Source organism: Haliaeetus albicilla, chromosome 23 (assembly GCF_947461875.1).
Source record: "Haliaeetus albicilla chromosome 23, bHalAlb1.1, whole genome shotgun sequence".
Taxonomy (NCBI): domain Eukaryota; kingdom Metazoa; phylum Chordata; class Aves; order Accipitriformes; family Accipitridae; genus Haliaeetus; species Haliaeetus albicilla.
The window spans coordinates 16,590,535-16,616,753 of NC_091505.1; the positions used below are offsets into that span (position 1 = coordinate 16,590,535).

At 41.4% G+C, this 26,219-nt stretch overlaps 1 protein-coding gene and 1 long non-coding RNA gene across 3 annotated transcripts in view; both read left to right on the top strand.

Moving 5' to 3' along the window:
- Window positions 1-268: 268 nt before the first annotated feature.
- LOC138690653 (uncharacterized) lies at window positions 269-5,986 on the top strand. Its single transcript, XR_011329410.1, has 2 exons — window positions 269-393; window positions 5,684-5,986. It is a non-coding gene; the product is annotated as an uncharacterized lncRNA (long non-coding RNA).
- Window positions 5,987-6,390: 404 nt separating this feature from the next.
- STK26 (serine/threonine kinase 26) overlaps window positions 6,391-26,219 on the top strand; it is a 33,496-nt gene continuing 13,667 nt past the window's right edge. Inside the window, exons 1-3 of one of the 2 annotated variants that reach the window (XM_069811393.1) lie at window positions 6,391-6,719; window positions 6,829-6,950; window positions 22,973-23,203. In XM_069811393.1, the coding sequence (XP_069667494.1) occupies window positions 6,909-6,950; window positions 22,973-23,203 (273 nt within the window). In that variant the 5' untranslated portion in view covers window positions 6,391-6,719; window positions 6,829-6,908. Of the gene's footprint in view, window positions 6,720-6,788; window positions 6,951-22,972; window positions 23,204-26,219 lie in introns of those variants that run through there. The other variant, XM_069811394.1, reaches the window with a different exon arrangement.

The following is a 26,219-nucleotide window of genomic DNA, read 5'->3' on the forward strand; positions in this document are numbered from 1 at the left end:
GTTGAGAGGCATGTGGCAGAGTGGCACAAAGCAAGCTGATGGCCCTGGCCTCTCAGGAGGGATGGCTGAGGCTCTGGGGAGACTGGCTGAAAGTGGGTGTGCACGTGTGTGCATGTGTCTATGCATACACAGGTGTGTGTGTGCACGGACACATGTTTGTGTGGCTCTGTTTTGATGCTGAAAGCCTGGCAAAGCTGGGGAAAAGCAGTCATGGCCAATGCTCCCAGCACTTCATTTTTCTCTTTTTTTTCCTCCTGGTTGCCTTCATCAGATCATCGCTGCCTTGTTGCAGACTTGGACCAGCATGGCTGGGTGCTGAGCTGATGAGACCATCGTCTTCCTGAGAGCAAGAGAAGCCAGGCACCAGAAAGTATTGAAGATGTGGTAGAAAAGGTAAGGAGATCCCTTTCTTTAGGACAGTAATTCCAGGTGAGAACTACTAAGAAAAGATACCACTTCTTTCTGATTTTTTTTTCCCTTTTCCTTCCCCCTTTCCTCCCTAGTTTTCCTGTTGGAATATTTAAAAAATTATCTCTTTCTTTTCTTTTTTCTCTCTCTCTTTTAACCCATCTTGTCTCTCTTTCTCTCCACCCTTTTCTGGGTGCTGGCAGAAGCGGGTGCTAGGAGCAGCCTGCCCCCACAAGTACCCTGCCTGGAGCTATCAGCCTCACGCCCCTTTGGAGCGAGTTCTTTGTTAGTATAGGAATTCCACCAGAATCAGCTTCTTGTTGCTGTTCCCTTATATAGAAATGTTTTTAATTCTATAAATACTGTATGCATTTTACTAAAAAAAAAAAATTTGAAAAAAAAATAGTTGGACTGGCAATGCAAAGACGTTGTGCTGATGGGGCTGGTGTTTTGTTTGCCCACTGGCAGGGCCTCTCACTCACTTCCTTCACCCCTTCCACTGTTGTGGCTGAACTATTTTTGGTATTCCAAGAGCGCAAGCTTTGCTGAAATTTTGGTTTCCTGCTAAGGGGGAAATTAGAGCAGGGAAGAGTTATTTGAAAGAATAAAATGTATTTGTAAGCAGGGAGGAGAATATATGAGAACATTAATTTGAGAAGACCAATGTTCTGTGGTGTTAAACTACCGAATTGGATATAATTACCTATGAATATATATGTATGTGCATGTGTGCATGTGCGCGTGCACGTGTATGGTTTATTTTACAGATGGAAGTGTAAGTAGAGTATATTTGCAATAAAGAGGTCAGAAAGACAACACTAACCTCATCTCACTTATGTCGCAATCTTGGAAGCACAGGACTATCCTACAGAAGACTGGCTTCTTTAAGCCAAGTACTATATTGAAATAAAAAGTTCACTAGTACAAGGATCTTTCTGTGACAAAGGTGGAAAGTTTGCCCTTGAACTTGTGAACAGTCCATTCAATTTATCATAATCCTCAGTCATGTAGTGACTTACCATTCACCAGATTGGTACAATACACATTCACTATTAGCTTAGTACCTGCATAAAGACAACTTACTGATTTTTTTTTTCCTGTTGTGGAAAAATAAATATTATGTCAATGAAGAACTCCCAGGAAAGAAATTAAACTGTGCTACAGACTCATCTAGTACCATGGGCACCATGTCTCCTTGTCCTGTTAGCAAGTATCTCTGCCTACCATTGCAGGACAGTTCCTCCCATCTCAGCTGGGTACTCTTTGGCCAAACATTAACCCTCCAGATTGAAACTTCAACATGGGAAGAGGCCAATCATGTGAGAACAAAGCCCATCTACCACAGCAGCTCATCTCTGGCTGGAGCTAGTGGTAGGGGCTTTGGGAAGTGTGTGAGAATGGAGCGAGCAGAGGCAATGCTTGCGCTCACCTGCAGGGATTTGCAGCTCACATACTTCCTCAACCAGAGGTGCTAGTTTTACAAATAGTATTTCACAATGTTGTTTTTTTTCTTCCATTAAATTGTCCAGTCACTTTTGGCCTGTAGGAAGGAGTTCACCAGCTTAACTATACCCTGTGTGAAGAAGTGCCTACTTTTATTTGTTTTGAACTTGGCACCTGCTTGTTTGATTTAATGATCCCTAGTCCTTACATTGAAGGAGATGGTGAACCAGCGTCCCTCACCCACCTTTTCCATCCTAGGCATTTACCTCAGCCTGATTATTTTCCTTGAAAGTACAGGAAGTGTCAATTAAAAAATAGTTCAGCCATTTCTAAGGAGAAGATTGCAGGAAGATGTATCATTTTGCCCTGCTAAGAAATATCATTTTGCCCCCTTGCTTTTGAGGGGGGACGTGGAATGGGGTAAAGCCATCATCCTTGTGTCAAGGATGTGCCATTGTTGTCTCCTGGAGAAAATGCACAAATTGGCCATATTCCATGAAAATCTCCATTTATGAACACTTAGTTAACACTGGCAGACTTGAGCAGCTGAATTCTGTAAATAATCCATTTGTGCTGAAGGACTTCCTTGCACCCACTGTCCCGCAAAATGACTGAGCTGGGTCCTCTGGGGGAACCCAGAGCTAGAGAAGGCTTTTGCCAGCCAATTCTCCTGGTGGCATGGGGCTGCTGTCACCGAGCTGGGAACAAGGGGAGTGTCTGCTTTATGTCTGGACACTCACCTGCGTGCACCCAGGCTGCAGGAGGCTGGAAACAGCCACTGCAGAGCGCAGAGGCAACAGGGAAGGTCAGACGCTGCGGGAGCTGGAGAATGAGGGGAGGCAAAGAGGACGGATCCAGGGCGTGGGAAGGAAACTGGAGAGCAAAAGTGGATGTACCATGGTACAGTTTCTAGTCCAGCTGCAAGGCTTTATAATTTTAATTTATTAACTGGATACAGAAATATCAAAGTTGTAATATGGGATTAATGAGAGCTACATCCATCTCCCATGTTAGTGAGTATCAGGAGTTTCTACCAGCAGTGCTGGAAATTCTGTGGCTGCTGAATAAGTTGCCTCTAAGACAACGTGATTTCCCTAATGCCTGTGAATCAGAGACTGATTTATGTCAAAGAACAGAGGAATTATACCCTTGCAAAAACATTTTCATTCTTCCTTTTACATCTCTGGTGTTCTCATTAATAGAATAAATATGCAGCCCTTTTTTCTTGACCCCAGTCAACTTTTAACCTCCGCAACATCTTTGGCAAGTTGTTTCAAACGTAAAAACATGAAAGGCATTTAATTTTACCCGTTTGGGGTGCTGTATTCCACTTTTATGTGATGACCCATTCACTGTGCTGCTTGTATTGAGAGAAAGGCACAAGGAGAAGAATTGCAGGTTTACCTCTAAATGCATCACATGGGATTGACACAATGAGCCTGGGTCAGTGCTGCATCAGCCAGCTGAACTTTGCAAAGACACTAAAGGGTTTAAGATACCCAGATCCACCCTGATACATAGCAACTGGGCATCACATTTCCTAGACAGATGTGTGAGTCTGATCGGGTCTTTCCTAATGGTGAGTTTGCATCAGCTCTGGCGATCAGACACCCTCTCCCTCCCTCACCCCAGCAAATCACTGTGAGGAGTCCCTGGAGTCCACAGCTGTAAGATGCAGTATATTTCTATTTAGCAGCATAAGTAATTTCATTTTATTCATTTATGTTTGGGAGTTTGAGAGAAATTTCTACCACTTTTTGTGGTAGGTCTAAACCAGCTAACATGGTGCAGGCACTCTCAAAGAGCCCAGTGTTTTTACTAGCTCCCTGCAGTCTTCTGATGTAAAAATAATTGTATTTTCACACCAGCAACACAAAAATAGTAGTTAAACGCACAAAACAGTAGAAGGTCTGACTTGGGTCACATTGCTACTGTGAGGCACTGCAGGCTGTCCTAAGTGAACTATAGACACGTTTTAAGTCTTGGAAAACAGCAGCAACAGGTATTTACAGGGCAGGCTGGGAGGGGGCACGGAAGGTCTTTCATACAGCAATATCAGCAAGTGACCATCTGACTTTCTTAATGCACAAATTAGAACTTGGTAATTACAGAGTGGCATACAATATTACAACCCTTTTCTTAGATGTTATGGTGCCAGCCTACCTCACTGCACAGCCTGGCTCAATGATTCAGTTGTTACGTGACTGGCTGATTACTTAAGATTTCCTGACAGATTTTCCTCCCTGGCTTCGCTCACCATATCATCCTGGGGCTTTCTGCGTGAGTATGGCATAAACAAGCACTGCCTTTTTGCAGAACATTTTGCATCATGTTTTTGTCACTGCAGCTCTCTCGGCCAATCTGCCATGGGTGGGAGATAACTACAGATATAACTACTGGGGAGAATACCTTATCGCATGCATAGCAATTCTCCTGCTCTTACTCTATCAAATAAATTTGTTACAGTCCCTTTCATGTTATATTAAGCTGCATGCAGGTCAGAAATGTGTAAAAGGCCAAAAGTCTCAGTGTACAGCCCCAAAACAGGAAGCGTGGATTGGCAATTAGTACTCTCTCTGATACAAAGTAAACAGGTGCCTTCAAGAGGGAATATGTGAGGGAGAGTATAAAATCCCGACAAGGCTGAGATAACCAGTTAGTGGGATTCTGGTGAGAAAAATCAAGGTAACGAATGGATAGAAAAAAGAAAAGCAGAGCCTCAGAGCCAGAAGAGGAACAGAGGGCCTGTAATGCATTAGCAGCATGACACAAAAATCGTCTGTCGTGGTTTAACATGAGGTTTAATATGAGGATGTCCTCATATTTCATTTGTCAGGATTTTTTCAGGGGTCATGTTCTAAAGGTCATTAAAAGATAAACGGAGAAGTGATTTTTAGTATGTTTGAGCAGAATGAACCAGGCAGAATTCAGAAGTTCCATGAGTGGCTGTTCATTCACTTATTTACTGAACCGCTGTACGCAATTAAGAAAGCTTTTTGTCAGTAGAAATCCCCCTTTCTTCCCAAAGGTTTATTAATCAAAAACATTTTTTAATTTAAGTATACGGTATAAACTTCCAAAAAATACTTACCTTAAATATTCCACCCGTTAAAATGACCTCCTTACAGGCTCCTAGGTAACTTAAACATGTAACTATCACATAGAAGACTTTTAAAGTCATGTTATTTTTTAAAAGGTGCAGAAGAAAGCAAATATTTCAATAACAGTAAAGGCTTAACAAACTGGCAAGTTGGAAAAAAAAGTATTCCAGCATGAGCCACGAGCCTGTCCTTAACTAACATCACTGTGAGTTTGTTTTTTCGCTCAAACCACAGTGAGTTAAGGATGGAAAGACTGCCTAACTTTGAAATTCTTGGCTTTAGCCTGTTTTAACACACCTTACTTTAAACAGAGGTGTTTTGTGTTCCTTGCTACAGTGCAGTATTTCTCAGAGTTGTAAGGGAGGGAGACGGCCTTCTGTCACATCCCTTCCGAAGGGACCCTCCCTCTGAACGGGGTAGCTCTGGTATGGCCAGCAATCCAACATCTCCAGCTTACCTTACATTCTCTTGGGTTTTAGGCCTAAAAATCTGTGAATTTAAGGGAAGTCCTTGCATACCTATGAGGATATTTGTGACGGGCCCATGTGATTTCTATATTCTTGCTCAGAGGGTGAGGGGAAGGCCAGTGTCATAGAAGATGTCATTTTTAGCTTTGCTTGAGTAACTGGCAAAATTTTCGTGTATAAGAATGTGAATCACACACACGAATAGGTGACTCATGTATGCATGAGGAAAATGTCACCGGAAAACAGTTATTTTCTCCTCCCCAGGCCCCGGCAGAACGTGGGGGGCAGCCCAGCCCAGCGGGGAAGAAGAAGGTGGTGAGGGACAGAAGTGTGCGCTGGGAGAGCCCTGCAGCAGCTGGGGCAGGCAGGGCTGGTGGAGAGCTGGCCTGGGTGGGAAACGTCCTCCCGGGGGGGGCAGGAAAGCCAACCAGCCCAAACTGGGAGCCGAACCTCCACAGCCGCCTTGGACTTGCCCTCGCGACCTTCGCCAGGAGCAGCCCTGAGAGAAGACACCACCTCTTTGTGTCACAAAAGCAAATAAACCCCATAAAGTATCCACTCCCGTTATTTGCCCCTAAGTGTGTCCGGGGCGCAGGAGCCGGGGGGTACAGGCGTGGTGGTGAAGGGGGCGTCTGGGGGTACAAGGGGCTGAGGCTGCGTGTACAGGCGCTGTGACAGTCTGTGTGGGAGGACAGGACCCTGTGACAGCGCCTGAGGGGGACAGGCCGGCGCGACAGTGCCCGACGGGCCCAAGGGTGCCACGCAACGTCGCGGGCGGCCCCGTCCCCGAGCCCGGCCCAGGCCGGCGCTGAGGTGGGGTCGCCGGCGCTGAGGTGGGGCCGCCGCCCGCCCCTCCCTCCCTCCCTCCTTGCCCCGGTCCCTGCCCGCCCGGCCCGAGGCGGCCGAGGAGGCGGGGGCAGCTGAGGCCGGGGCCCGTGCGGCTGCCGGTGGCTCCGCCCCGTCGAGGCCGGAGCTGAGACGGAAGAAGCCGCCGCACAGCAGCCGCCGCCGCCGCCTCTAGCCTGAGCCCGACATGGCGATCTGAGCCCAGCCCCGGCCGTGCCGAGAGCCGCCACCCCGCGCGCCTCTCCGGGGGGCCCCCCGAGCAGCCGCCCCCCCCCGCGCCGGGACCGGGGAGAGGGGCATGGGCAGGGCGAGCGGCGCCAGCCGGCAGGGCCGCTGCTAGGAGCCCGGCGGGCATGGGAGAGCGGCGCTAGGGACGCCCCCCCCCCCCCCCCCCCGCCCGCCCGCCCCTCGCCGCCCGCGTCGCGCAGCTCGGCCCCAGCCCCGCGGCCGCGAGGTGAGCCGGCGGCGGGCGGGAGCTGCCGCGGGCAGGGCGGGCCGCGGGGGAGGGAAGGAGGGAGCGCGGCCCGCGCTACAGCCGCCTCCCCACCGCTTTGTCCTTCCAGGCCCCGCCGCCGCCGCCGCCCAGGAGCAGGGAGGCCGAGAGAGGGGAGCAGCGGGCGGCGCCCGGCCGCCGCAGCCCGCCATGGCCCACTCGCCCGTGGCGGTGCAAGTGCCCGGCATGCAGGTGAGCTCCGCGCGCCGCGCCGGCCCCAAAATGGAGGCGACGGGCCCGGGCTCGGCCCCGGGCTCCGGAAGCGGCGCTCGCGGCCCTCACCGGGCGGAGGCCGCCGCTGGGGCGCGGGGTCCGGGGGAGCCGCGGGTGGGCGAAGCGGGGCGGGCGGCGCGGCCTGGCCGCGGAGAGGCCTCGTTCGGCGGCCTAGGGAGGAGCGCGGGCCGGAGCCCTCGCCGAGCGAGCGAGGGAGGGAGGGAGGTTCTCTGAGGTAACGGGAGGCCCCGGAGAGGCCCCGCTCCCTCGGCGTGCCCCGGGCGGCCGCGTACCTGCAGCCAGCCCCTCAGAGGCGAAGGGTCTCCCCTCCCTCCCTTCCCCCTTTGTTCAGGGTTGGCCGCCCTGCATCCAGGAGCACGTCAGGGCTTCTAAAACTGATTAAAGGCGAAACGAAGTTAATCTCAGGGTGCGTGGGTGTGCTGTAAATGACATATCAGGCTCGCTGGCAAGCGTACGTCCTGCAGGACTTCCCCACCAACATGCGCTTGGCGCTGGGCCTGTAGCGCCGCGTCGCCGGGGACCTTGCGATTAATGGAAAGGTGGTAAACGCGAGGTCCGGTGGCGTGATACGGCCGAGCGGCCAGCTTGCTGTGGGGCGGCCGTCCTTTCTCAGCAGCTTACACCTCTCTTCGGCTGCGAATGAGACCTGGCGTCGTTTCTGTATGTTTGTGGTATCTGCTTAGGAAACAAGCAAGCTCCTACATTACTGGCTTTCGTAGGAAAGGTGGAATGAATATCTCTGACTCTTCGTTTTTAGTCTGCTGGACAATCTAATGCAAGTTTGGTCAGAGATCTTTGTCAAACACGAAGGAGCTGAGGACCAAACTCATTTCAGGGTTGATTTTCACTTGTCAGACACTGGCAGCCCAGTCGGTGTTTTGAGCTTTCTCTTAACTTTTGGGGTAGCTGTGCCTGTGTAATATTGGAGCTTTTTTCAGTTCAAATAACATAGAAGCCTTTATGATAAATCTCTGTGTATGTGAGACACGTACAGGAAAGAGTTCAGGAGGTTTCAGAATAGAAAGTTAAAACTTCTCTTGGGCAGGTATCTTCATAACTTTTAGAAAGCATAGAATTGATGTATATACAGTATTTTTATATTAATTTAGGCCGGTTACAATACCAAGGTTTGGTTTACCTTTCTCATTTCTAATAATTTGCAGGCTTTCTGAAATCAGTTAAATTTTGGTCATCCACTGACTTTCTGTTGGTATAAGAGGACATAAACCACATTTTCTCAGCCTCCTTTTTCCATTAATATGTCAGGGTTATCTTTGTATTGGTACATCCTAAAGAATTTTTTTGATAAAAGCTTTAGAGGCTTTAGCCTGAGCTGCTTTATTTATATTCTCTGGGTTTTTTAGTGTGTTTGTATTTGGGAGACTTCTATTTCAAAATCCAAGTTTGTCAGTTTCTTATTTTTATATCTGCTTAATGTATTGCTGTCCTATTTTCCATAGCTGCCCTGTCATCACAGAAGGACCTTGAAATTATTTAAGGCCCTGTTTCCCATTGTTATACCAATAAACTTTATGTAATAGCATACTTAGTTCCACTAGTGTTGTTGTTAGTTTAACCCAGACCCCTTAACATATATCTGGATGTTTAAAGCATGTTTTTTTAAACTGCTAGATATGTACACCTGCATGGAATTAAAATACATTTTTTTCCCTTGGTGACTTTTTTTAATGAAGGCTATTACACAAGTCCTGAAAGTCTTAGAATACAAAGAAGTAGAACTTAGTACAAAATTATTCTGCTTGCTCTTTTTTTAGAAGAGTCATGATATTTTTGTTTGTTTATTAGTTAAAAACAAACAAACAAACAAAATCCTGTTCTAGAAGAGTGTGGTAGTCTGAGGTATAAGGGTTGCTTCATTTGGTTTTTTTTAACCTATTTGAACTATTCAGTCAGGATCATCCAGGTCATGATGATAAAAGCGTCCCTGCTGCTGCTCAGTGTTAAAGTAGATGCATGGTGATAGATTGAAGGAGGAATAAACAGGCGGTTCTGTGATGGAAGAAGATGTAAGAGTTACATTAAAACTATTACTGTTGGAAAGTGCCTGTAATGTCAAACCCCTTGTTTTGTAGTCTGTGTTGAAGGAAGCATTTTATTGAATATAACAGTTGGAAACTGAATTTGCCAAAGAATGTGTTACAGGTTTGAAGTTCTCAGTTTTACTGTAATCTTGTACTTTCCCTCCCATTTCATTATACAAAAAAAAAGTATAAAAAAAAAATCCAGAAATAATGTATTATGTAATTCCCATATGCCAAAAAAAGACTTTGACAGTTTATCACCAAAGTATAACAGAAGCTTTTTTGACTGTTTTAAGATCCTTCCATCTTAAAAAAAGGTTCCCCTTAAAAAAAAATCCAAACATGGAAAATTACAGAAAGTCACATAGAGTTATTTTGGTGAACTTGGAGTCTGGCTTTCAGTACCCTGGCAACAATGGAAGACCTAGAGGTAGTATTATCTGTTGCCCTTATGAGTAGTTACAGAACCATTTGTTTATGTAGTGGTTGCGTTCTGTTTAACCTGTCTTGTGTCCCTAACAAAACCAAATTTTATACCTAACAATTCTTGCCTGCGCAAACAACTTCCTAAACACGTTCATTTTCCTCGCTCCTTTGGAAAGGCTCCACTTGATCCAATTGTATGATGTTAACTTACCCAGCAGCCAAACTTCTAAGCCCATTCAATAAAATCAGAGTACTCGGTGAATGTGTAAAATGAGTGCTCTGAAGCTGAGCATGATACCCCAAATTATGGCATTTCACACAGAATACAACATGAGAGGGAAAAATGAAAGGTTGATGGAGCTATGTGGGCACGATTAAGGTGTCCTGGTTATATGAAGCACAGTTTGCAATGAGTTTGAATGTCAGGTTGGAGTTTTTATTCATTAATGTCACTGTAACTTTGTTCCTTGGGATAAAAATATTCAAACTAGTTCTTAGTCTGGAATACTTTGAGATTTCACAGTGAGAAACTTGGCCACTGGCACTATCTTCAAGGAATCCTGCTGAACTTATACATAGCATTTCTGGATATGGCTTGTAAGAGAGATGTTAGAGCCTATCTGTGTCCTTTACCAACCCAGGGCCTGTACTGAAAACGGAGCTGGAGTGAAGGTGTTGGACCCCTTATTAGTAGTCCTACACTACTGCTTTTCTCTTGCCCAGCAGGCGGGATGCATGATTCAGAGGGTTATGTTTGTTTCAAGTGATCAGAAAGTTTAAAGCATGTCACTCATTTCAGATTGATGCATTTCTGATGAACTTATGTTATTGGCAGCCTCTCATATGGTACTCCAAAACTTCTTTACAAATAAAAGAGGCTGGAAACTGCTGACTTTATAAGTGAGTAACAATTAACCTTTCTAAGGTGGACAGCGAGAAATTTCTTCTGTCTGTCAGCATCCTGAATTTCCAAACTACTCTGTAAACTTCAGCAATGGAGCATCACTCAAGTAATAAACGCCTTTTTTAGCTGGCAGAGTTTTTATGTATAAACTTTCCCTTTTCCTATTCTGATTTGTTGTGCAAAGTCTTAAGTCTGTGAAACATTAATTCATTAACTGATGGAAATGTTGATTCTTCTCATTCGTGTTTCTTCTTGTCAGTATGTGTGTCTGTGGAACCTGGTTTGGGGCTTTATTTCTCTTTATCTCTGCTATCCTACTCATCTAAACACTTTTTGTTTCCTTTCTCATGGCTTTGTTGATATCTCCTGGTCCTGTATGGCAGTAGTCGTGAGTGCAGCCAGGAAGGTTATTTAGACCTGATCTCCATCTGTTTTTATTGGCATTCAGGCTATCTTGCAATAAAGAGCCTAACTTCCTCTAAAAGCAGAGCAGCCAGAAGCATGTGACGTGTCAGCCAGTGTACTCTGATTCACAATTGAAGGATTGCTTGATTAAATACAAACTTGGATGTAAAGGTGAGCCTTGCTCTCTGCGCTGCCAGTTAACAGACTGGCTGTAGGGCGCTGCTTGCTGAACAACCTGAGCGTGGCAGCTGAAGAGTCCTCTTCCTGCAGGATGCTCAAAGGTAGATCAGTTAATGTCTAGTTATTGGATGGGTATAGAAAGATTAAAGGAGAGGTAGCATTTAATTTTGGAAATGGTCTTTTTCGTAGACCTAGAAAAACAATATGTTTTCTCTTAAATTAGTGCACCTGTAGAAAAGGGCTCTTTATGTGTGGTGTCTAAAGCTAGTCTGGAAGTGTGTCAGTTTTCTAATAAACCTTATACATTGTAGTTACAAGAATGTGACTTGTGTTAAGAGCAAGGTGTCTATTACTGTGAAATACTTAAATGTTTAGAGGGTGGGCATTAGAGGAACTTAAACCTTTGAAAAAAGATCTATTCAATGATCGTTAATTTATTCCTCTCCTAGGAACTGAGCTGTATCCAGATGCTTCTACAGTGAGTTTGAAAAAGCTTTAAACTTTTATTATTTAGAGATATGACTTACTTAAAGGAAACTGGAAAGTCTAGCACTTGCAGGACAGCGGGAGGCTTCCACAGTGCCTAGAAAACAGGGTTTTCTTATGATTAAGCTAGGATGGACTCCAGTGCTTGGGTGATGAATACCTTGTCCAATTTCAGTTCCTTGATTTGTACTTTGAGCCACAGTGCAGGCAGACTGCAGGAAGATGGTTATTTTAAGACCTGTGGAGAACATGCCTCTTTGCTACTTGAAGCAGATATCCATTAAAATATTTGTGGAATTCAACACTGCGGTTGTTCCTTTCCTGGTCATGCTTGATGTACAAGCTGTATCACATCTAACAGTAGTCTGCTAACTCAGCTCAGGCTTTATTAGCCAAACTTGGTTCTTCCATCTTGTGCATTGTGATAAGTTACCATGATGACAAAGAAAAGTAGGGCTCAGTCATACCTGTACAGTCTTACCGTTATCAAAGGAGGAGGATAGAGTGAGCTCTAATAAGTGTTTGATACATGGGAGCTGTGTAGGTATAATCAGCTGGAATTCAGCAGACGCTTTTATCAGGCTTAGAAGAAAAAATCCACAGCAGTCTTTTACTAGTATTTTTTGTGCAGATTTTACAGTTTTATACATGCATTGAGAGCACTGACCTGGAATTCAGAGGCAAATCTGCTGAAGCTGCAGAGAGCATGTAAAACAAACTCGACCCTTCTCACCTTAATCTCTCTGCTGTTCTATACCATCATATACTGTCAGTTTTGGGAAGAGGATAATTTCCCCGGAAAGGTAAAAACATTACATCTGAAACCAGACTTTTAACTTTTAAAAATATATAATTGTTACTTGATTCTGTAGTGGGCTTTTTTCTGTTGAATTTAACATTGAAAAGTTTCATACTGGCTGTTTTTGAACTCGTGTCTGAGCTTTACAAGTCCTGATTAAAGTTTTATTTTTCTCTTCTCCTTTTCCTCAAAAAGGAGAATGTATAGCAAGTAATAGCTCAGTAACGTATTGTAATTTGTTGTTAAAAAATGAAACGAAATTTTTTTATTTAGATGCTTATTTTGAGGGGAGGATTGTTTATATGTGTAGTAACTTTGTGGCACACCATGAAGAGTCTGTATGACCAAATGTGCCTCTGCAACAGTATTTGTCATAGGAGACCTATGAAACATCTTAGTGAAGATAGGCAAGCGTGCTAGCCTCAGTTTTCATTGTTTTCAGTGTCCTGAAAATACGGTTTTCAGTCCTCTCCAAAAGTGAAAGGATGAATTTTAAACCTGTTAGTAGAAGTACCACTTGTTTGCTCTTTGGTGATTACCTTCAGATTTAAGAGTCACGAACTCTGAAAAGTGATAAGAGACTATTGTTTTGTCTTTCATTTATTCTTAGGGACTGAATCTAATAATTGACAGAAGAGTTCAGGGGTGGGTTTTGGGGGGATGGGGTTGGAGATGAACAGTACATTTTGAAATTCTTTTGTAACATATAATTTTCTGGCTTGATGTAATTAGTGGCTACCTGTATGTTGTCTTTGAATAATAAGTTGGTGAGGTATCTATCATGTCAGGAGTCACTGTTCCAAATTCTGCTATTTCTTTCTAACTTACAATAATTGAAAATCAAATTTCTTCCTAATACTGCCTCACCAGTTTTTACTCTATTTAAAGAACTGTCATTTAAACTTCTAGCAGTTCTTCTAGAACAAGTCTGTTCTGCTGATTAGGCAAGGATCACTGAGTACACTCCTTAGCTCTGAAGGAGAAACTTAAATCTCATGGGAAGGGTGCCCATCTAGTGATATTCACTGAAATCCATTCTGCCAGAGGAATTGCTAGCCAGATAAATCTGGCAAAAAGAACTCAATCAGAGAAACTATTAAAAGGACTGACAAGGTAACAGTAGCTGGCTGGTCTCATTCTTCCTCATATCTTGTGCATGTAGTTTTGCAGAGATAGGTTATGTTGATTAGGTCTGTAGCTTGGGAAAGAGCATGGCTTCAGCTTAGATCTTTCTTTATGGAGAAAGCTTTGAAGAACTGTGTAGCTGACTCTTAGAAGTGTGAAGCCAAGTTTGTCTTGCCAAAATCTGGATTTGAATGGTCTTGATTGAAGCAGCGTATCTGGAAAAAGCTTTGTGGTGTGATATGTCTTGGTTCTGCATGAATTCTATATGCATCGATGAAGGAGAACCAGGAATGAGAAATGTTAGTTACCTGCAGGTTTCACGCTTGAGCTGTGGAAGGCGGAGTCTGAGAGCCCAGGGTGGCTTCACTGTTTTCATGAAGAAGTAAAGAACTGTGTGTTCAGTCCCAAAGAATGTGGGTTGTTTTTCTGTTTCCTCCCTGCTCCCCAGTCTTTTGCAGGCTTTCCTTTCAACTGGGTACTGTTATATGTTCTGAATATTTGAATAGTGTTGATGGGGGGGGGAATCAGAGGTGTCTATGCCTTGCTAGATGTCAAGTTGTATTTCAATGCGGGCTTCTGTGCTGGGAGCTGAATGCAGAGTAATAAAAACACTGTACAGCCTGAAATGACCATGAGTGTTGTAAAGTGCCTAAATATAAAACACTGAATGAAAAAGATTGCATTTCTACTGATGTAAATCAATTAAAAACATATAGAGAGTTATGAGGGGAGCAAGAAGATGATCTTGCTGTTGATCTCTCACCTAGGAAGGTGTCATCTGGCAGCCGGTCATAGCAAGAACATTTTTACATTCCTGCACAGCTTTATTCTAGCCTAGTTGGCAAGAAGAATCTGAATTTTTTTTCAGGGTGTTTCTCTTCCTCCCCTCCCCCTTCCCCTCACCTTTTATGTAATGAGATGCTTTGCCATGCTATGAATGAGCTGCAAAGTAATTGAAAAAGGAGTTTCCTGAAACGGGCAGGTTGGTTCTGGCAGGGTAGGTTTCTTGCTTCCTTTGTAGCTCATTTTGGAGTTGTATTTCTGGTTTTTCATTGTGTGCTTCTTGTAGCTTCAGGTCCAGTAGGACTGATAGGATCAAGGGCCAGTACGTAAGAGGAGAGTACAGCTTTCAAGCTTGTGGTTGTCCAGCCTTGGGGAGAGCACAGAAATCCAGGATTCTAGTAGACTGGTGTGTTTGCCTTCCTTTCTCAAAATGGTCCCTACCAAAGCTAAAGGAATGGTGTGATACCCTCTAACCGTGTGTTCCCACTTGGGTTTCACTCCAGGCGGTGATTATGCCTGGAGACTTATCTGTGGTAAATAAACATGTGGCCTGCTCTTTAACCCACATTGTGTTTTGGAGCCATCCTTTTTCAACTAGTGTTTTTCTGCCTCGCTTTAATTTTATTTAGCCTGAAAATAAGTAATGACTACTTCAGGGGAGAGATTTAACAAAGATACTTATGTGTGTGTTAAACTTGAGGTCTTGTTACTGCTTTCTAGTTTATGAACTGGCAAGTTAAAAAGCTGGATTTTGTTGTTGTTTTCATTCTAGCTGGATTATAGTATGAGTTTAATCTCATTTATGGGGAGAAAATCTGTGTATCAAGTTCTAACTTGCACAGAAAAAAAATGCTAAAATGGCTTCTAAGATAGAGCAGTGAGGAGGCCTGTAAAATTAATGTAGCAGTTGCCATTAAGCTGCAGGTACCGAACCTCTAAATATTAGGAAGATGGTCCAAATGCTGTAATGGTATAGTTTATTGCTGGCGGAGTTTTGACATAGTTGTCCCTTTAAATGGGTGTGGCAAAAAAAATTGTTTACTGATAAGCAGACTGCTTGCTGAAAGGAAAGGCATACTGCTAAAAGCAGGCTGCAGCCCATAAATGGTTATTTTTCCATATTCCTAGTAGATGTGGCTTTTGTAATCTCTCTGCCAATTAGGTTTTTCAAAGCGGTTCATAAAACGGAGAGATTACAAATGTTCCTAAGCAGTGAGAAATTGCAGTAGTCCTCTACAATTCAGGTGTACAGGCAGTTAGTTCACTGAGGTGGGTTAATTACCCATTCAGCAGTCACTTGTCCTGCACTGTTCAACAAAGGAGATTACATTTGTTTTGAAAGATCAACTTGTTGAACTCTTAATAAATGGAGAACAGAGTTTGAACACTTTGGGATACCAGAACCTGCTGATTTCTTGAACTGACTTCTGTCTCCATCTAAGGATGTCCATCCTTCTAGCTATAGAGCGTTCAGCCACTTAGGTCTTTTGCAAATCATAGTAAAGACCTAGCCAAATAATTTGTGCCCCGCTCCCTCCTTAATTCCTCTGACTCTTTTGGTAGGCCATGTTCCTCAGAGATGTGAGCAGACTGAAGGATATGCAACTGTATGCAGTGGCTTGAGGATTTTTTTTAAAAGATACTAAGTGGTTAAAAGGTATTGATCTACAGAATGGAAGCTAGGTAGGACTCAATTTGAAATGTAAGGATATTCAGAGAAGCTGAATTTACAGAGAAGCTCACTGGCGTGAGAAATTTCTCTTTGTGTTTCCTTTCCTCAATGCAGAATACTCTTCATAAATAATTGGTGTAAATTTTTTTAATTGCCTGTGTCAAAGAACTAATCTTTGGGAGATGTGTTGTTATTCTTTCTTTTTGCTTATTTATGCTGTTTACTAAACTTCTTCATGTTGTGTTACTGAAGTGAAAGAATGGCTAAGAATAGAGGAAGTGAGTTCGGTGGTTTCCATTTTCAGCACAACATACTATTGACAGCTTGCATCTGCCACAGGTCAGAGAGGGTTTGAAGATGAACGTGGTTCTTTCCTTAAAAATCTGACAATGGGTGGGGTTGAATGCTGATTTTAAAGTTTTGATAGTCATATGCAGCTCGCCTTATGGCTGACTTGATGAAAACAAAGCCACGTGGGTTTTTTGCTTGCTTATTTTTGCTTTTGTTTTATATTGAAGTTCTCCAGGTTCTCACTAAAAATGGCAATGAGTCTTGGCCTTGTCAGATAAGGGAGATGTTTCATAAAGGGTGTAACAGAGGTCAAGTCCCATTTAAGGATAGCAAAGCTCAGATGTAGTTTTTGCTACCTACCATGTAGAAAAGCTTGATAATGTAAAAGTTTGATACTTTATAAAATCAAATTGTTTTGTTGTTAAAATAGTTCTTCTTCTTCAGTATGTATTATACAGTTCCAGTAAATATAATTAAATATCTACTATCCTGATACTTGAGTCTTGAACCAGGACTGTAGGGTAGCATCAGAGTTTAGTTACATGCAAAAGACACCGAGAAGCAAGAGTGTGTGTACAAGATTCAGAAAAAAGATGTTTACAGGTTCCACCCTTGTTTTGAATGTCTGCAGGTTCATTTTTTTTCCCCATTCTTTGTAAGTAATAATGGATCTGCACCTGTGCCTTCATTAACTTCAAACTATTTAAATTTTTATGTATATGCACACACGTGCCTATGGCACTGCTTGTGTGAGTAACTTTTATTGTAATAGGATTTTAAAATAAAATTGGTGGGGGAAGGTGGGGAGGAGCTCTAGGAATTAAAATGTATCACTACCTGTGATGGCTTCATTGTAAAGTAGTAAAATGTTCCTTATGCAGGTAAAATATGGAAATTATATATAATTTTTGTGAATAAATATTGTTATATAATAGAATATGCATGGTGTATAATTAATGTGTGTATATATAATTTCTGAAACTACATGCAGATAGTGTATGGAAAGATATTCAACTAAGAAGAACATATCTGTTGATTAAGACTTTAAGAAGTGCTGTAGCCTATCAGGTTTACCAATCTTACTCCTCCTCAATTTCAATTTTTTGGGGGTCTGAACAGAAGAAAAACTTAAGTACTTTATTGTCTGGGAATTGGTAAAAGTCTATGAATGGACTGGTTACCTATGATTTCAGTGTCTTCAACCCAGATGCAGTATTTTGTATGAGTCAGATAAGTGCTAAGAATAGATTAAATGTCTTGACTTTTAATCCGTTTTTCTTTTATTGACTTTCAAGTGTCTTTTTTACTCATTGTTTTTCAGGCATTCATTCTTAAGACAATAAAAGGTATCTTGGAGATTTTACAGATAATAAACTAGGCCTCATAATTGCTATTTAATTTTATTGTTAGCCATAATTCAGACAGTGCAGACAGTGGGACTTAAGTGAAATGGTGCAGTGCATGCTGGCTTCAGCAACAAAGTTGGCATGCATTTCTGATCTGGCATTTTAATGCTGATGTAACTGTGAGGCTGCACAACAAATTAATTACTGGGGTTGGAGGGGGTGTGTGTGTGTTTGGTTTGGTTTTAAATGTTTTGTCATAACATAACCTCATTCTTTTCCTCAACCTTTCTGTAAGACAGCCTTTTCATTACAGTTTGCCTTTGGCTTCTTCCTGGCTGTGAAGATCAGGTTTTTGTTTTAGTGAGCAGTTGCTTGAAATGATGGTCTTTTAAATACACAGGTGATTCTGATGGCTTCCAAAGATACCAGTATGTGTTAGGGTGCCATTGTAGTGGATACTCAAAAAACATATGAGTAGACTTGCTAGTCTTCTCTTACCAACCTTTTATAAAATGTTTTGAGCTAATTATTGCATCTTTATCTAATGTGTATTTGAGTAATGTGTCCCAATGTAGGTGAGCTAGTCTGTAGTACTGCTACAATTTTCAGGGAACCTCTGTTCCAAATAAAGCCTGGGAGATGCTTGAAAATCCAGATAGTATAACAGAGTTTCTTAGTCAGGTTTTAGAAATACTATTAAGATAACAGGATATATGTTCTTACATTGACAGACTACTTGGAGGAAATCTCACAAGACTGTGTTAAATTATTTGCTTTGGGAGACTTTGAGAGGATCCTGGGTTTGATTTTGTTAGATACAAGGTATTAGTTCAGCCTCTGCCCAAGATTCTTTGAAGCTTTGGTTTTTCATCCAATTGTACCTTAATGAAAGTACCCTTTAATGAAATTCATTAATGAACCTTCCTAGAAGACCTGTTACTGTAAAAACTGTCCTGCACTGACAGAATCTGAAGCAGTCTAACATTGTTTCTTCTAATTTGGTGTATGTCATTGGATATCTGTATAATCTTGGAAATTAGACACTCAGTGTGGTTTAACTTTGTTTCAAAGGAAGAATGCAGAATTTGGAGAACAGATAAGTGAAAGGGTCAGAGGTGGAAAGGTGAGTCAGCCAGTCAGTCTTGTAGCAAAATGCAGCCAGGACATTGCTGCATAGCTGTGTTTATCTGGAGGAAAAAAAAAAAAAGAAAAAAAAAGCTTATATAAGCTGTATTGGCAGAATAGTTGATGCATGCAACTACTGCAGGTATACCACCAAAAATTATGCTATAGTGTTTTTTATTTAGGGTTTCTGAGCAGGTTGTTGGACTAGATGACCGCCTGAGGTCCCTTCCAAGCCAAATTATGCAATGATCCTGTGACTGTATGTGTACATATATGTGTGTATAAACACATACAGTAATGGCACATGGTTGTATAAGAGAGGAGGATAGATTTTACTGAACACTAGCACAAGCTGTATAGTTGTGCTGGACTGGTGAAATGGTGGACTTCCTAAGCTATGCAGAGGGCTTGTATTGTCATGCTCATGCTGGTACTGTTATTCATGCTGGCAAGATTGAAGTTGGCATGTGAATGTGCCTGTGCTTGTCATACTTGTTGCTGCTTCTGTCTGTGGAAATGGGCTAGGGAGGGGAAGAGCAATAGATTCTCTTCCTGATTTGTCCACTTACAGGTGTTCTCTTCGGAGAAGTGATGATGGAGTCCATACACTTTCTATTGTATTGTTACTGCGTGTTGCCCAACAGACATGACTCCCCATAGAAACCAGTATTTATTTATTAAAAAAAACCCCAAACAACCAAAACAATTATTCATGCAGGCAACTTTCAAAGCTTCTAAACCTTTTTCCTGTTCAATGACAGATCTCTGAAAAAACAGGGAATAACAATTGGTTGTTTTGCTCAGGAGTGTTAATAGTGTTAGAAATCTTAATTTCTACCATATTAGAAACTTAGCTGGCAGCTGTGCTGCAAAAATTTATTGGGGGGGGGGTGGCAGCAGTGTGCATACACACACTTTTATTTATATAAAATATATCTCCATCCTTTTCTATACCAGGAGAAGGAGGATAGGCATTACTGCATCATATAAATTTACCTTTGTTTAAGAAGTAGTCTTTTAAAATGTTGAAGTTTGGTGGGTTTTTTATTAGTTGTAGAAATACATTCCTGTAAAACAATAGTCTGAAAGACAAGGAAATTAAGAAAGGTAAAAGCAAATCTGTTTCAAAATGCAGTCTTTGTTCTAAGGCCATGTTTTAAGTTATGTAGTGCTCTAAGTTTGAAGCTTGTCCAAAGGACATTATATCTATATTAGCCATAGTTGGTCAGAAATATTTGCCCTTATCCTGGAGTGTCCTGCAGTCCCTTGTCAGCCTTGGTGAATAACACAAGCTGTAAAGCTGACTTTGCTTGCTGTGAGAGGATTTTCTCAGAATAGAAAGATGTGACTCTTCCCTCTAGTAGTCCCGCACAGTTTGTTCTCCTTTGATGCCTCTCTGTTCCACCTCTCCTTCCCAAGGATGTACATGGAGTTCTGTGGTGTCAGGAAGTCCAGCCGTGCCCAATCTCTCCCTGTACTCCAGCACTCCCACCTAATGGCATTAGGAGTTGCTGGAAGTTAAAATAGCCTTTAAAGCTCTGATTCACCTGAAGTAGCTTGGGGAAGAGAGTTTGGAGGCCTGGCTTGTTTTGTTGATGACTGTTAAGTGGGTGTATAGGATTGAGTGAGGTGCATTTCCACTGAGGAGCCCAGAGGAATTTTCTGCTTAAGGTTTTTCCCCAAGCAAAACCCAAGTGTTGCCCTTTGAGTTCATCAAATGTTTGTGAAGGGTTGGATTAGCTGACTATGTCTGTGATTAAATTGCTTTACTTCTATCTGTCTGGAAGTGTTTTAACAGGTTTCATCTCAAATCAACAATAACTGTTGGTTAGTATGAATGATTCCTGGAATCCCAGGCTCCAAGTGTGGCTCAAAATTAAGCTAGTTTTTGTGAAGATGAGTATTTTGGGGTTAATGAAAAGTTTTGCCAATCCTCGCTCAACTCTGTTGTTTCTTGGGTGTGTGTGTGTCTTCGTTATTGTAAATGGAGAACTATCAGTTAATTATTCCTTATTGCAACTAATGTAGTTCAGGAGCACATTAGATTGCTAGCTAAATGACAGTTCTGGCAGCTTAACTAGCAGCAGGGAAAGACTGGGTGGCAGTTGCTGCTGCTTTTGCCACACCTGTTCCTAAAATAATTTTTTGAAACACAGCTGAAAATAGACTTTAAATTAAGATTATTTTTTAAATTATTTTTAAATTTTTTTCAGGCTTATCGATGGAAAGATTGCAGGTCTTCATGCAGTAGTGTGGTGTATGGCAATATGGCTGTCTTTGGGCAGTTTGAAGATTTAGTGGTGGTGGTTATTGGGTTGTGGGGTTTTGTTGGTTTGGGTTTTTTTTTGTCTGGCTAAAAGGTTTATGAGCACTCGAAGCCTTCAGTCATTTTTTTGTCCCAGTATAATAATATTAGTTGTCCCAGATTTCAAACCAAGTAGTACTTTTCATTTGCTTTGATTATGTATTTTTTTTTATGTTCATCTTTTAGGTCTTTCACTGGATCTATCAACAGAAGGAAAAACCAAAAGTTTTTGCTTAATTATTTCTTTGAAGGTGGGGGGTTTGGGTTTTTTGGTTGGGGGTTTTTTGGTGTGGTTTTTTTTTTAATGGAGCAGAGTAGCAATGAGTTCATAGACAAAGGGAAAATTCCTCATTCTTCTTGCTTTAATGGGCTGCTCAAGAACAGCAGTGTGTCTTGTATATTTGCAAAATCTAAAAATCTAACTCCACAGATCAGCATGAATCTGCCATACTACTTCATGTTCCTTCCTCTTGTGATAATGTAGATGACAGCTTGGTATATATGAGCAGTGAACTGATTCTGCTGAAAATAAACCTGACAAATCATACGGTTAACTCTCAGCTAAATCTGTTTCCTGATTCATCTCACCATATTGTGGAATAAATTCTGGTTCTGGTAGAAGGGAAGAAGTGACAATAAGGGCCCAGTAAGGAAATGAGACTGTCCATTTTGCACTAGGTTAAAGTAGTAATGTATTTTTTTTTTCCCATTAAAGATTTTTGTATCCATTTGCAAGAACACCAGTGTAAAGGTGTTTTCTGGAGTTTCATGTTGATACTTGAGTATTTTGTTATGTAGGCTAGTCTGTATCTGGGGTTGAATGTCTGCTTTTGCCAAAACTGTCACTTCTTTTGCTGGTTCTGAGTTTTGGAGCGCAAGAAAGATCTAAAGCAAAGCATCTCTTTTATATTTTCAAATGTTGCTATTGAATCAGAGGGCCCTTTTGGGCAGATGTTTCTTGATGAAAGAGTGATTTGTGCAATGAGTTGCCCAGTTCTGACAGCAGTAATATGTTTAATTCTGTTGCTCTGCAAAGCATGGGCTGTTCTCTTAGCACGTCTGTCTTACCTCTTAAAAACACTTTTCTGTAAACTTTCTTACTATGGTCTGAAGTTTCGTGTTCTTAAACTGTGGAGCAAGTTGTCTATATCCTTCAGAAGTCACTGCTGTGGTTTTTGGATACACAAGGTTCTCTAAGCAGCTATGTAGCATGCTTTATCTTGAAGGGAAAATGAGAACTTGCTTCCTTTTTGTTCCCCTTGTGACTACTTGAATGGAGCTGAGAAATCTAAAATATTTGTATAATAATCAGTCTGCTGATCTTAAGAGTACTTGATCAACAAAGATTCCAAGCCAGGTGTCCTCAGCAGTGCTATGCTGCCTGGTGCTCTGCTCCCCTTTTTAAGGTGTGCTTGGGTGATACCAGCCAGTTCTGATCAGTACCCCAGTTTCAGTACTCTGCTCCAGCCTTCTTATTCCTTCTTTGAACATATTTCAGCCACTTTTGCTCTAGTTTTTGTCAGCACTTTTAGCTGTCCTGAAGTCACCTGATCTTGCTGGATCTCAGAATCTGCCGGTGAATACTGGGTAGTGCAATCTTCCCACAAAAGGCTCCACGCTGTATTACTTGATAGGATGCTTTGTCTGCCCAAGGCTGTTGGCCAGGTAGAAAGCCCAGCCTTTTCTGCCTGGGTGATGGATGATGGCGTTAGTGCTTCTGTGCCAGTAATTGTATTCCCCAGTATTCTGAATTACTGAAGAGATAGGATTAGTATTAAGAACAGCTCTATTCTTTCATTTTAAAGGGTTGTTATGTGGGGAAGTGAAATGAGGTTTGTACCTGACACCCTCTCTGGTGAGGCTCATTTACCTTTGACGTAATTCCATAATGTATGTTCAGTAACTAATAGCTGAATTAGAAGTTAGTGTGCAGGAAATAAATTTATCTGATGCCAAGCCTTCTAGTGATGATAAATCTGGATTACATGCTTCTTGGGAAGTAATGAGGGCTGATAACTTGGAAGTAAATTAAGTAACTCGTGTATTCCTCCCCCCTCCCCCCCGCCCCTTCTGTTTTTTTCTTCTTTCTAGAACCATAGAGCAGACCCAGAAGAACTATTCACAAAGCTGGAACGCATTGGGAAAGGCTCCTTTGGTGAAGTCTTTAAAGGAATTGATAATCGGACACAGCAAGTGGTTGCTATAAAAATCATAGACCTTGAGGAAGCAGAAGATGAAATAGAAGATATACAGCAAGAGATAACTGTTTTAAGTCAGTGTGATAGTCCTTATGTAACAAAATACTACGGATCATATTTAAAGGTAATGTATAGTATGGCATAAAGATTTGCTAGCACCAGGTTGTTTTGAATGCCGCTAGGAAAAAATTCCAAAACTGAGCAGGAGTTATCAGGCCAACTTGACCGTTTTTTTAGTAGGTTTTTGTTTTTCTTTGAACAGAGCTTTTCACTTGGTTTTGCTCCTTTTGCTGCTTGCTTTTTGAGGCTGGAATTTGCACAAAATGTCTAGAGAATGAACAGAGTTGATAGGGGATTCCTCCTGCCATAGCTATTGCTTTTGGACCTTGGTTTTCTCTCCTCCCTCCACAATTGCTAGCACAATTTTGTGGCCTTTCTGGGAAAGGAAAAAGTAACTTCACAGCTATAGAAACAAAAACCTTTGTCTGATATGGAAGGAAATGTTGCACTGTGTAGAGATGCATTGGTAATTACACAGCATAGTAGGCCTGAGACAAAGTAAAACTGACATTAGCAGAGTTATGTAACCACTGTGTGAAATGTTATCTAAGGCATAATTTAAAAACAAACAAACAAAAATAAAAACCTAGAGAAATCCAAAATGTTGAGTAAGTCTTTTTAACTTGCAAAACTGTCCACGTATAATCAGCTTAAATACCACTTAAATGATCTGCAGTGCATACATGTTTTAGATGATTTTTAAAAAACCTAAAACCACTTAATAAAAGCTAAAGTGTTAACCATAGTTAGAGCTGTCTTAAATGTCTGGGGGTTTTTTGTTTGCTTGTGTTTGGGTTTTTTTTTTTGTTGAGCTTTTTCGTTTGGTTTGTTTGCTTGGGTTTGGTTTTTTTGTTGGGTTTTGGGGGTTTGTGCGGGGTTGGTTTGTTCTGTTTTGGTTTTTTCCCCTCTTAAGGTATAGTGGTTTTTTGACATTTTTCTAAAGGCAGATCTCTGAGAAACGTTCCTGTGTCACACTTGTGCTGTATCTTTAGTGATACTATAAAGTATTTGCAGAATTTATTTAGTAGTGTTCTTTTTAGATTGGGCTTTTTTCTTCTGTAAATTGTCAAAGTATTCAATTTTTCATATTTAATGCTCCGTCGGCAATTTAATTTTCTGTACTCCAAATGCTAAATCCTCATTTTGACCAAGCTAAGACAGCTATGGTGGCTTTGCTGTTTACTTAGTTCCTCAGTATTCTGTGGGTTCTTCATGCTGAAGTGAACATGCAAGTTGTCACTGATGTCCCATCTTCCCTTCTCTTTACTGGCCTCAGTCAGTGGAATTTTTGTTTTGTTTTTTATTAAGTGATAGAGCTCTGAGATGTAGTAGAATTTACTTTCCCGCATCACAGTATATTAGAACAAGCTGGTTCTTCTCAAGATAACTTTGAATTCAGCTAGCAATATTCCCCTGGAGCAGTGCACAAATGGTACTGCGGATCCAGACATGATCAGTCTTTTTTACAGTCCTTTATTTTCTGTGATGAGCTAAGTCCTAAACATTATTCTCCTGGGTGTCCATCATTTTAACTTTGTGTTGTAAAAGCCCAATTGTTTGCCCGGAAGTACAAACAGGTCAAGGTAAATCTTGGAAAGTGTTTTTGCTTGGAAGTGTTTTTGCTTGGAAAAGTGTTTTGTTAAACTTCAGAATTAAACAGTGATTTCAGCAGCTGTAAATGGAGAAATGAAACCTTGATTTGGTGGGGGTTTGTTTTGTTTGGTTTTTGTTTGGTTTGGGTTTTTTTTAGGGGTTGTGGGTGGAAAAAGCTTTATAAGTGAGTCATGGACTGAATAGGGAAAGAAAATAGTCTTTTCATTATTTACAGTAACATAGGTACTGAAAGCAAAAAGGGTATTGCAAATCTGCCCAAGTACCTGTGCATCACAGCAGTTTGTCTTTGGCCTTATTAGGCAAGTCTTCCACTTTTTGCCCCTTTTCTTAGATAGGTAAGTATAGTTATTCTACCAGTGCTATACAACTATCAACTTCTGGTTAGGGGTTTTTTTGTTTTTTTAAAAATTCCTGGTGGATAGAGGATCATGCTAATGCTGCAGTACTTTCCTTACCACTGTTTGAGTTCTTTCCATTTCTATTCTAAATGGATAAATTCTGAAACATTAATGCTGATCTCTTGTTTACTTTTCACACTCCTAAGGTTTTGGGGGAAGAAAAATCTCTGTGTGTGGAGCTTGGGGAGGTGTTTGTGGAATTTTGGTAACTTTCCCATTCCTTTAAGAAATTCCTCTTTTAAAAAAAAAAAACCACACCCCCCACCCCAAACCCAAGAAACGCCCAAAACTAAAAAATGGTTCACAGGGTTGTTTTTCATCCCAGACTAGCATGATAGGTAGTTCTATTGCTTGCTGTTCCCCAAGTAAATGAATAAAAATGTCCACAAATAAATGAGTATTTTTAGTTCTGTAATTATAAATAAATAAAATTACTGTTTCAGTATTATCTTGGCTCTGAATTTTTCTTAAGCTAGATTTATCCTTGGTTACTAATACTAGATCTTTCAGCTTCAGATTCCTCAGGGGAAAGAGTGTATTAGCTTTGCTAAATGTGCGAAGAATCTTTTATGCTGCCTTTTTATTTTACTAATAACAGGTATTTTGAGAGTTGTATCTGTCTACTTTTTTTTTTACTTAATTGCTGTAGCTTTTCACTTTTTATTATCTATTACTCTGAGAATGGCTGTCAGCCTAAGTGTTAAGCTGTGTAGTACTTCATTCAGAATTTAATTTCTCTATATACTGTAGACATCTCTTGGAAACAGTGAAATAGGTACAGTTGTGTACCAAATGATTGTATAATTAAAGGTTAAAGAACATTGAGGTTAAATTCTGAAAATTAACACATCTTATTTCTTACAAAGCAAAGTCCTAGGCTGCAAAGATTAATAGCAGTTCGCTATGGATATGACTGGTAATGAAGATCACGTTCGTAGTGGTCCTGTAGGTTTGTTGGTGAATACTTAGTTTTATATATAACGATCACTGAAAATACTCCTAGAAATACCTTTTAAGATAGTGACTAAAAAGAACATAAGCATACTGTAAGTAGAAGGTATTTAAAAA